Source organism: Heterodontus francisci, unplaced genomic scaffold (genome assembly GCF_036365525.1).
Source record: "Heterodontus francisci isolate sHetFra1 unplaced genomic scaffold, sHetFra1.hap1 HAP1_SCAFFOLD_967, whole genome shotgun sequence".
NCBI lineage: Eukaryota > Metazoa > Chordata > Chondrichthyes > Heterodontiformes > Heterodontidae > Heterodontus > Heterodontus francisci.
Window position 1 is genome coordinate 72,416 of NW_027141036.1, and position 12,032 is coordinate 84,447.

General features: G+C 49.4%; 1 protein-coding gene across 1 annotated transcript in view; it reads left to right on the forward strand.

Moving 5' to 3' along the window:
* Positions 1 to 12,032, forward strand: part of LOC137361878 (kinesin light chain 2-like) — a 233,833-nt gene that overhangs the window by 70,042 nt on the left and 151,759 nt on the right. The window contains exons 8-9 of the mRNA XM_068026480.1: positions 4,447 to 4,514; positions 5,025 to 5,133. Of these exons, the coding sequence (XP_067882581.1) occupies positions 4,447 to 4,514; positions 5,025 to 5,133 (177 nt within the window). The remainder of the gene's footprint in view (positions 1 to 4,446; positions 4,515 to 5,024; positions 5,134 to 12,032) is intronic.

Sequence of the window (12,032 nt, forward strand, 5' to 3'; positions counted from 1 at the left end):
GAGCATGCATAAATGGGTCCTTTTCTGATTGGCAGGATGTGACGGGTGGAGTCCCACAGGGGTCTGTGCTGGGGCCTCAACTTTTTACAATTTATCTCAATGACTTAGATGAGGGGAGCAATGGCATGGTAGCTAAATTTGCAGATGACACAAAGATAGGTAGGAAAGTATGTTGTGAAGAGGACATAAGGAGGTTGCAGATCGATATAGATAGGCTGAGTGAGTGGGCAAAAATCTGTCAGATGGAGTATAATGTGGGAAAATGTGAAGGTGTTCACTTTGGCAGGAAGAATAAAAAAGCAGAGTATTACTTAAACGGAGAACAACTGCAGAATTCTGAGGTGCAGAGGGATCTAGGTGTTCTAGTGGATGAGTCACAGAAAGTTAGTATGCAGGTACCGCAAAAATAAAAAAGGCTAATGGAATGCGATCCTTTATTACGAGAGGAATTGAAGATAAAAGTAAGGATGTTATGCTTCAGTTATACAGAGCATTGGTGAGACCACATCTTGAATACTGTGTGCAGTTTTGGTCTCCTTATTTAAGGAAGAATGTGAATGCGTTGGAGGTGGTTCAGAGGAGGTTTACTAGATTGATACCTGGAATGAGCGGGTTGTCTTATGAGGAAAGGTTGGACAGACTGGGTTTGTTTTCACTGGAGTTTAGAAGAGTGAGGGGAGACTTGATTGAAGTTTATAAGATCCTGAACGGTCTTGACAAGGTGGATGTGGAAAGGATGTTTCCTCTTGTGGGTGAGTCCAGAACTAGGGGGCACTGTTTTAAAATTAGGGGTCGCCCTTTTAGGACAGAGATGAGGAAATAGATTTTCTCAGAGGATTGTGCGACTTTGGAACTCTCTGCCTCAGAAGGTGGTGGATGCGGGGTCACTGAATAATTTTAAGCTGGAGGTAACTAATTTTTACATCTATTCCTGGGATGTGCATGTCACTGTCGAAGGACCCTTCTGTGTTGCTTGTAGATGGTACAGACTGCTGCTACTTGGTGATAGATGGTGTGAATGTTGAAGATGATGGATTGGATGTCAGTCAAGTGGTTAATATCAGGTTCTGCTGGGGTTAATATCAGACCATATCCATCCAGCCTCTGCTAACCTGTGTTTATATAACGCTTTTCATAAACTTGGCAATGGAGGGGATAAGGGGTTGGGTGCTCAGCTCAGGTCAAATAGGACTCTGAGGTTGCCAACAGTCCAGTTTAGCCTTGGACAATGACCAGGGAGGGGGCTGGAGTTGGCAGTTAGGGAATGGAGTGTGGAACATGTGAACAGGAGTGTGTCATTTAGCCCTTCGAGCCTGTCTATTGGTCAGTGAAATCATGCTGATCTGCACCTTAACTCCATATCCCTGCCTGTTCCCCGTATCCCTTAATAGCTCTGGTTAACAAAAATCTATCAATCTCAGATTTAAAATTAACAAGTGATGGAACATCAGTTGCCTTTTGCAGAAAAAAATTCTCAATTCTTCCTGAAGCAGCCCGTGTCCAGATGCAGGAAGACCTGGACAATATCCAGTTCTTGGGCTGATAAGTGGCAAGTAACATTCGTGCCACACAAGTGCCAGGCAATGACCATCTCCAACCAAGAATCCAACCATCTTCCCTTGACATTCAATGGCATTACCATCGCTGAATCCCACACTATCAACATCCTGGGGGGTCACCATTGACCAGAAATTGAACTGCACCAGCCATATAAATACTGTGGCTACAAGAGCAGGTCTGAGGCCAGGAATTCTGTGGTGAGTAACTCACCTCCTGACTCCCCAAAGCCTGTCCACCATCTACAAGGCACAAGTCAGGAGTGTGATGGAATACTCTCCACTTGCCTGGATGGGTGCAGCTCCAACAACACTCAAGAAGCTCGACACCATCCAGGACAAAGCAGCCCGCTTGATTGCCACCCCATCCACAAACATTCACTCCCTCCACCACTGACGCACAGTGGTAGCAGTGTGTTCCATTTACAAGATGCACTGCAGCAATGCACCAAGGCTCCTTAGACAGCACTTTCCAAACCCACGACCTCTACCACCTAGAAGGACAAGGGCAGCAAATGCATGGGAACATCACCACCTGCAAGTTCCCCTCCAAGCCACAAACCATCCTGACTTGGAACTATATCGCCGTTCCTTCACTGTCACTGGGTCAAAATCCTGGAACTCCCTTCCTAACAGCACTGTGGGTGGACTGCAGTGGTTCAGGAAGGCAGCTCACCACCACCTTCTCAAGGGCAATTAGAAATAGGCAATAAATGCCCACATCCCACGAATGAAAAAAAAGGTTCCAAACTTCTGCCACCCTTTGTGTGCAGAAGTGTTTCCTCATTTCACTCCTGAAAGGTTTGGCTCTAATTTTTCGACTCTGCCCCCCAGTCCGAGACTCCCCAACCAGCACAAATAGTTTCTCTCTATCTACCCTGTCTGTCCCCTTAATATAAAGAACAAAGAAGAGTACAGCACAGGAGCAGGCCATTCGGCCCTCCAAGCCTGCGCCGATCTTGATGCCTGCCGAAACTAACACCTTTGCACTTCCGGGGTCCGTGTCCCTCTATTCCCATCCGATTCATATATTTGTCAAGATGCCTCTTAAACGTCGCTATCGTATCTGCTTCCACCACCTCCCCCGGCAGCAAGTTCCAGGCACTCACCACCCTCTGTGTAAAGAACTTGCCTCGCACATCCCCTCTAAACTTTGCCCCTCGCACCTTAAACCTATGTCCCCTAGTAACTGACTCTTCCACCCTGGGAAAAAGCTTCTGACTATCCACTCTGTCCATGCCGCTCAGAACTTTGTATACCTCTATCATGTCGCCCCTCCACCTCCGTCGTTCCAGTGAAAACAATCCGAGTTTATCCAACCTCTCCTCATAGCTGATGCCCTCCAGACCAGGCAACATCCTGGTAAGCCTCCTCTGTACCCTCTCCAAAGCCTCCACGTCCTTCTGGTAGTGTGGCGACCAGAATTGCACGCAATATTCTAAGTGTGGCCTAACTAAGGTTCTGTACAGCTGCAACATGACTTGCCAATTTTTATACTCTATGCCCTGACCGATGAAGGCAAGCATGCCGTATGCCTTCTTGACTACCTTATCCACCTGCGTTGCCACTTTCAGTGACCTGTGGACCTGTACGCCCAGATCTCTCTGCCTGTCAATACTTCTAAGGGTTCTGCCATTTACTGTATCCTTCCCACCTACATTAGACCTTCCAAAATGCATTACCTCACATTTGTCCGGATTAAACTCCATCTGCCATTTCTCCGCCCAAGTCTCCAACTGATCTATATCCTGCTGTATCCTCTGACAATCCTCATCATTATCCGCAACTCCACCAACCTTTGTGTCGTCTGCAAACTTACTAATCAGACCAGCTACATTTTCCTCCAAATCATTTATATATACTACAAAGAGCAAAGGTCCCAGCACTGATCCCTGCGGAACACCACTAGTCACATTCCTCCATTCAGAAAAACACCCATCCACTGATGCCCTCTGTCTTCTGTGACCGAGCCAGTTCTGTATCCATCTTGCCAGCTCACCTCTGATCCCGTGTGACTTCACCTTTTGCACCAGTCTGCCATGTGGGACCTTGTCAAAGGCTTTACTAAAGTCCATATAGACAACATCCACTGCCCTTCCCTCATCAATCATCTTCGTCACTTCCTCAAAAAACTCAATCAAATTAGTGAGACACGACCTCCCCTTCACAAAACCGTGCTGTCTCTCGCTAATAAGTACATTTGTTTCCAAATGGGAGTAAATCCTGTCCCGAAGAATCCTCTCTAATAATTTCCCTACCACTGACGTAAGGCTCACCGGCCTGTAATTTCCTGGATTATCCTTGCTACCCTTCTTAAACAAAGGAACAACATTGGCTATTTTCCAGTCTTCTGGGACCTCACTTGTAGCCAATGAGGATGCAAAGATTTCTGTCAAAGCCCCAGCAATTTCTTCCCTTGCCTCCCTCAGTATTCTAGTGTAGATCCCATCAGGCCCCTGGGGACTTATCTACCTTAATACTTTGCATTAATATCTTGAAAACTTCGATCAAATTACCCTTAATCTTCTAAATTCCAAGGAATATAACCCTAGTTTGTGGAATTTCTCCTTGTAATTTAACCGATGGTGATTGAAGACAATGGCTTCAATCTTTACAATATTTAAATGGAGGAAATTTCTGGTCATCCAGGACTGGATGTTGGATAAGGAGCCAGATAATTTAGAGAGAGTGGAGGAGTCGAGAGAGGTGGTGGTGTGGTGGAGCTGGGTATCACCAGTGTACATGTGGAAACTTAACGCTGTGCTTTTGGATGACATTACCGAGGGGCAGCATGCAGATGAGAAATAGGAGGGGGCAAGGAGGGATCGCAAACATGACAGCAGGGAGAATTGTCATCCTCAGGATTTGAAATTATCTTGTTCTGTTGCAGGGCAAACACAAGGACAGTGCTCCTTACGCAGAATATGGGGGCTGGTACAAGGCTTGCAAAGTCAACAGGTAAGGGATTTCCAATCAGGTACAGAGCAGCCAGCTCCTGGAGGCTCAGCATGAGGGGTCCAAGAAAAGGCAGCTGTTCAACCTCAGAATCCCTCCCTCGTGCTGCATTTGATCGATGTCTCGCCACCTTCTCACATTCAGATATCACACACTGAGCACGGCCAGGCAAGGTAACCCGTCCTCCCAGTGGGGTGCCCACCCTGTCCTAACCCAGACTGGCTCGTCTCAGCCCAAGTGGCAATTCATGGGCCTGCTCCAGGTAGTAGGTCAGCTATAATACTCAGATACATCCGTGAACCCAGGGTTCGATCAATCCTGGGAGGGAGGCGTGGTGGCATAATACACAGGGAGGGTGTGGATAACCCCAGGGTCAGGGAAAATAGGACCTGTTCATATTCCATTTGTCCAGTGGAGCCCAAGTCGGGCAGGGACTGAGTCAAAAGGGCAAGGGACAAAGTCCTCACTGTGCAGCAGCCAGCTGACTCACTGAAATCTAATTCTCCCTCCCAGTCCCACAGTGAACACCACACTGAGGAATCTCGGAGCCTTGTACCGGCGCCAGGGCAAGCTGGAGGCTGCTGAAACTCTGGAGCAATGTGCCACCCGATCCCGCAAACAGGTAACTTTCCATCAACTCACCCGTACTCACCAGTACTGTACCCCAGTGTTATACAGTGACAGACCTGTACCCACCAGTACTGTACCCCAGTGTTATACAGTGACAGACCTGTACCCACCAGTACTGTACCCCAGTGTTATACAGTGACAGACCTGTACCCACCAGTACTGTACCCCAGTGTTATACAGTGACAGACCTGTACCCACCAGTACTGTACCCCAGTGTTATACAGTGACAGACCTGTACTCACCAGTACTGTACCCCAGTGTTATACAGTGAGAGACCTGTACCCACCAGTACTGTACCCCAGTGTTATACAGTGACAGACCTGTCCCCACCAGTACTGTACCCCAGTGTTATACAGTGACAGACCTGTACTCACCAGTACTGTACCCCAGTGTTATACAGTGAGAGACCTGTACCCACCAGTACTGTACCCCAGTGTTATACAGTGACAGACCTGTCCCCACCAGTACTGTACCCCAGTGTTATACAGTGACAGACCTGTACTCACCAGTACTGTACCCCAGTGTTATACAGTGAGAGACCTGTACCCACCAGTACTGTACCCCAGTGTTATACAGTGAGAGACCTGTACCCACCAGTACTGTACCCCAGTGTTATACAGTGACAGACCTGTACCCACCAGTACTGTACCCCAGTGTTATACAGTGACAGACCTGTACCCACCAGTACTGTACCCCAGTGTTATACAGTGACAGACCTGTACCCACCAGTACTGTATCCCAGTGTTATACAGTGACAGACCTGTACCCACCAGTACTGTACCCCAGTGTTATACAGTGACAGACCTGTACCCACCAGTACTGTACCCCAGTGTTATACAGTGACAGACCTGTCCCCACCAGAACTGTATCCCAGTATAAAACAGTGACAGACCCGTCCCTGCCAGTACTGTACCCCAGTGTTATACAGTGACAGACCTGTACCCACCAGTACTGTATCCCAGTGTTATACAGTGACAGACCTGTACCCACCAGTACTGTACCCCAGTGTTATACAGTGACAGACCTGTACCCACCAGTACTGTACCCCAGTGTTATACAGTGACAGACCTGTCCCCACCAGTACTGTATCCCAGTAGAAAACAGTGACAGACCCGTCCCTGCCAGTACTGTACCCCAGTGTTATACAGTGACAGACCCGTCCCTGCCAGTACTGTACCCCAGTGTTATACAGTGACAGACCTGTACCCACCAGTACTGTACCCCAGTGTTATACAGTGACAGACCTGTACCCACCAGTACAGTACCCCAGTGTTATACAGTGACAGACCTGTACTCACCAGTACTGTACCCCAGTGTTATACAGTGACAGACCTGTACCCACCAGTACTGTACCCCAGTGTTATACAGTGACAGACCTCTACCCACCAGTACTGTACCCCAGTGTGATACAGTGACAGACCTGTTCCCACCAGTACTGTACCCCAGTGTTATACAGTGACAGACCTGTCCCCGCCAGTACTGTACCCCAGTATTATACAGTGACAGACCTGTACCCACCAGTACTGTACCCCAGTGTTATACAGTGACAGACCTGTACCCACCAGTACTGTACCCCAGTGTTATACAGTGACAGACCTGTACCCACCAGTACTGTACCCCAGTGTTATACAGTGACAGACCTGACCCCACCAGTACTGTACCCCAGTGTTATACAGTGACAGACATGTCCCCAACAGTACAGTACCCCAGTGTGATGCAGTGACAGACCAGTCCCCACCAGTACTGTACCTCAGTGTTATACAGTGACAGACCTGTACCCAGCAGTACAGTACCCCAGTGTTATACAGTGACAGACCTGACCCCACCAGTACTGCACCCCAGTGTTATACAGTGACAGACCTGACCCCACCAGTACTGTACCTCAGTGTTATACAGTGACAGACCTGTCCCCACCAGTACTGTACCTCAGTGTTATACAGTGACAGACCTGACCCCACCAGTACTGTACCCCAGTGTGATACAGTGACAGACCTGTCCCCACCAGTACTGTACCTCAGTGTTATACAGTGACAGACCTATCCCCACCAGTACTGTACCTCAGTGTTATACAGTGACAGACCTGACCCCACCAGTACTGTACCCCAGTGTTGTACAGTGACAGACCTGACCGCACCAGTACAGTACCCCAGTGTTATACAGTGACAGACCCGTCCCACCAGTACTGTACCCCAGTGTTATACAGTGTTAGACCTGTCCCCACCAGTACTGTACCCCAGTGTTATACAGTGACAGACCTGTCCTCACCAGTACTGTACCCCAGTGTTATACAGTGACAGACCTGTACCCACCAGTACTGTACCCCAGTGTTATACAGTGACAGACCTGTACCCACCAGTACTATACCCCAGTGTTTTACAGTGACAGACCTGTCCCCACCAGTACAGTACCCCAGTGTTATACAGTGACAGACCTTTACCCACCAGTACTGTACCCCAGTGTTATACAGTGACAGACCTGTACCCCCCAGTACTGCACCCCAGTGTGAGACAGTGACAGATCTGTCCCCACCAGTACTGTACCCCAGTGTTATACAGTGACAGACCTGTCCCCACCAGTACTGTACCCCAGTGTTATACAGTGACAGACCTGTCCCCACCAGTACTGTACCCCTGTGTTATACAGTGACAGACCTGTACCCACCAGTACTGTACCCCAGTGTTATACAGTGACAGACCTTAACCAACCAGTACTGTACCCCAGTGTTATACAGTGACATACCTGTCCCCACCAGTACATTTACCCCAGCGTTGTACAGTGACAGACCTGTCCCCACCAGTTCTGTACCCCAGTGTTATACAGTGACAGACCTCTACCCACCAGTACTGTACCCTAGTGTTATACAGTGACAGACCTGTCCCCACCAGTCCTGTACCCCAGTGTTATACAGTGACAGACCTGCCCCCACCAGTACTGTACCCCAGTGTTGTACAGTGACAGACCCGTCCCACCAGTACTGTACCCCAGTGTTATACAGCGTTAGACCTGTCCCCACCAGTACTGTACCCCAGTGTTATTCAGTGACAGACCTGTCCTCACCAGTACTGTACCCCAGTGTTATACAGTGACAGACCTGTACCCACCAGTACTGTACCCCAGTGTTATACAGTGACAGACCTGTACCCACCAGTACTATACCCTAGTGTTGTACAGTGACAGACCTGTCCCCACCAGTACAGTACCCCAGTGTTATACAGTGACAGACCTGTCCCCACCAGTACTGTACCCCAGTGTTATACAGTGACGGACCCGTACCCACCAGTACTGTACCCCAGTGTTGTACAGTGACAGATCTGTCCCCACCAGTACTGTACCCCAGTGTTGTACAGTGACAGACCTGTCCCCGCCAGTACTGTACCCCAGTGTTATACAGTGACAGACCTGTCCCCACCAGTACTGTACCCCTGTGTTATACAGTGACAGACCTGTCCCCACCAGTACTGTACCCCAGTGTCATACAGTGACAGACCTTAACCAACCAGTACTGTACTCCAGTGTTATACAGTGACATACCTGTCCCCACCAGCACTTTACCCCAGCGTTATACAGTGATAGACCTGTCCCCACCAGTCCTGTACCCCAGTGTTATACAGTGACAGACCTCTACCCACCAGTACTGTACCCTAGTGTTATACAGTGACAGACCTGACCCCACCAGTACTGTACCCCAGTGTTATACAGTGACAGACCCATACCCTCCAGCACTCTACCCCAGTGTTTTCAGTGACAGTCCTGTCCCACCAGTACTGTACCCCAGTGTTATACAGTGACAGACCTGTACCCACCAGTACTATACCCCAGTGTTGTACAGTGACAGACCTGTCCCCACCAGTACAGTACCCCAGTGTTATACAGTGACAGACCTTTACCCACCAGTACTGCACCCCAGTGTGAGACAGTGACAGACCTGTCCCCACCAGTACTGTACCCCTGTGTTATGCAGTGACAGACCTGTACCCACCAGTATTGTACCCCAGTGTTATACAGTGACAGACCTTAACCAACCAGTACTGTACCCCAGTGTTAAACAGTGACATACCTGTCCCCACCAGTACATTTACCCCAGCGTTGTACATTGACAGACCTGTCCCCACCAGTCCTGTACCCCAGTGTTATACAGTGACAGACCTCTACCCACCAGTACTGTACCCTAGTGTTATACAGTGACAGACCTGTCCCCACCAGTCCTGTACCCCAGTGTTATACAGTGACAGACCTGCCCCCACCAGTACTGTACCCCAGTGTTAGACAGTGACAGACCTGTCCACACCAGTACTGTACCCCAATGTTGTACAGCGACAGACCTGTACCCACCAGTACTGTACCCCAGTGTTATACAGTGACAGACCTGCCCCCACCAGTACTGTACCCCAGTGTTAGACAGTGACAGACCTGTCCCCACGAATTCTGTACCCCAGTGTTATACAGCGACAGACCTGTCCCCACCAGTTCAGTACCCCAGTGTTATACAGTGAGAGGCCTGTCCCCACCAGTACTGTACCCCAGTGTTATACAGTGACAGACCTGTCCCTGCCAGTACTGTACCCCAGTGTTTTACAGTGACAGACCTGTCCCCACCAGTACTGTAACCGAGGGTTATGCAGTGACAGACCTGTACCCAGCAGTACTGTACCACAGTGTTATACAGTGACAGACCTGACCGCACCAGTACAGTACCCCAGTGTTATACAGTGACAGACCTGACCCCACCAGTACTGTACCCCAGTGTTATACAGTGACAGACCTGACCCCACCAGGACTGTACCCCAGTGTTATACAGTGACAGACCTGTCCCCACCAGTACTGTACCTCAGTGTTATACAGTGACAGACCTGTCCCCACCAGTACTGTACCTCAGTGTTATACAGTGACAGACCTGACCCCACCAGTACTGTACCCCAGTGTTGTACAGTGACAGACCTGACCGCACCAGTACAGTACCCCAGTGTTATACAGTGACAGACCTGACCCAACCAGTACTGTACCCCAGTGTTATACAGTGTTAGACCTGTCCCCACCAGTACTGTACCCCAGTGTTACACAGTGACAGACCTGTTCCCACCAGTACTGTACCCCAGTGTTACACAGTGACAGACCTGTCCCCACCAGTACTGTACCCCAGTGTTACACAGTGACAGACCTGTCCCCGCCAGTACTGTACCCCAGTGTTATACAGTGTTAGACCTGTCCCCACCAGTACTGTACCCCAGTGTTATACAGTGACAGACCTGTACCCATCAGTACTGTACCACGGTGTTATACAGTGAGAGGCCTGTCCCCACCAGTACTGTACCCCAGTGTTGTACAGTGACAGACCTGACCGCACCAGTACAGTACCCCAGTGTTATACAGTGACAGACCCGTCCCACCAGTACTGTACCCCAGTGTTATACAGTGTTAGACCTGTCCCCACCAGTACTGTACCCCAGTGTTATACAGTGACAGACCTGTCCTCACCAGTACTGTACCCCAGTGTTATACAGTGACAGAACTGTACCCACCAGTACTGTACCCCAGTGTTATACAGTGACAGACCTGTACCTACCAGTACTATACCCCAGTGTTGTACAGTGACAGACCTGTACCCCCCAGTACTGTACCCCAGTGTTATGCAGTGACAGACCTGTCCCGACCAGTACTGTACCCCAGTGTTATACAGTGACAGACCTGTCCCCACCAGTACTGTACCCCAGTGTTATACAGTGACAGACCTGTCCCCACCAGTACTGTACCCCAGTGTTATACAGTGACAGACCTGTACCCACCAGTACTGTTCCCCAGTGTTATACAGTGACAGACCTGTACCCACCAGTACTGTACCCCAGTGTTATACAGTGACAGACCTGTCCCCACCAGTACTGTACCCCAGTGTTATACAGTGACAGACCTGTACCCACCAGTACTGTACCCCAGTGTTATACAGTGACAGACCTGTACCCACCAGTACTGTATCCCAGTGTTATACAGTGACAGACCTGTCCCCACCAGTACTGTACCCCAGTGTTATACAGTGACAGACCTGTACCCACCAGTACTGTACCCCAGTGTTACACAGTGACAGACCTGTACCCACCAGTACTGTATCCCAGTGTTATACAGTGACAGACCTGTCCCCACCAGTACTGTACCCCAGTGTTATACAGTGACAGATTTGGGATCTTGCTGTGTTCAAGTTTGCTGTTTTCTATATTATAACATTTTAAAAAGTACATTGTTCAGTGTTCTGAGCCACCCCAATATGGTGAAAGGTGCTGTATAAGTTTATCTTTTACTTGCTCTGACTAACTGCTGCAGTGAGTCTATTCACGCTGAATGTGTCTCTCTCTTTTTCCCGTTGCTCCAAATGCCAACCTGCAGCTTCCCATTGTAAGTGTCCAGCTTTTATTGCTCAGAATTCAAAACTTGCTGCTGCTATTTGCCCAGTTGATTCCAGACTGTGACTCACTCTCTCTTTCTCTCTCTCTTTCTCTCTCTCCCTCTCTCTTTCTCTCTCTCCCTCTCTCTTTCTCTCTCTCTCTCTCTCTCTCTCTCTCTTTCTTTTTTTCTTTCTTTCTATCTCTCTCTCTCTCTCTCTCTCTCTCTCTCTTTCTTTCTGTTTCTCTCTCTCTCTCTCTCTCTTTCTCTCTCTCTCTCCCTCTCTCTCTCCCTCTCTCCCTCTCTCTCTCCCTCTCTCTCTCCCTCTTCCTCTCTCTCTCCCTCCCTCCCTCTCTCTCTCCCTCTCCCTCTCTCTCTCTCTCCCTTCCTCTCTCTCTCTCTCCCTCCCACTCTCCCTCTCTCTCTCCCTCTCTCTCTCCCTCCCTCCCTCTCTCCCTGTCTCTCTCCCTCTCTCTCTCCCTCCCTCCCTCCCTCTCTTTCTCTCTCTCTTTCTCTCTC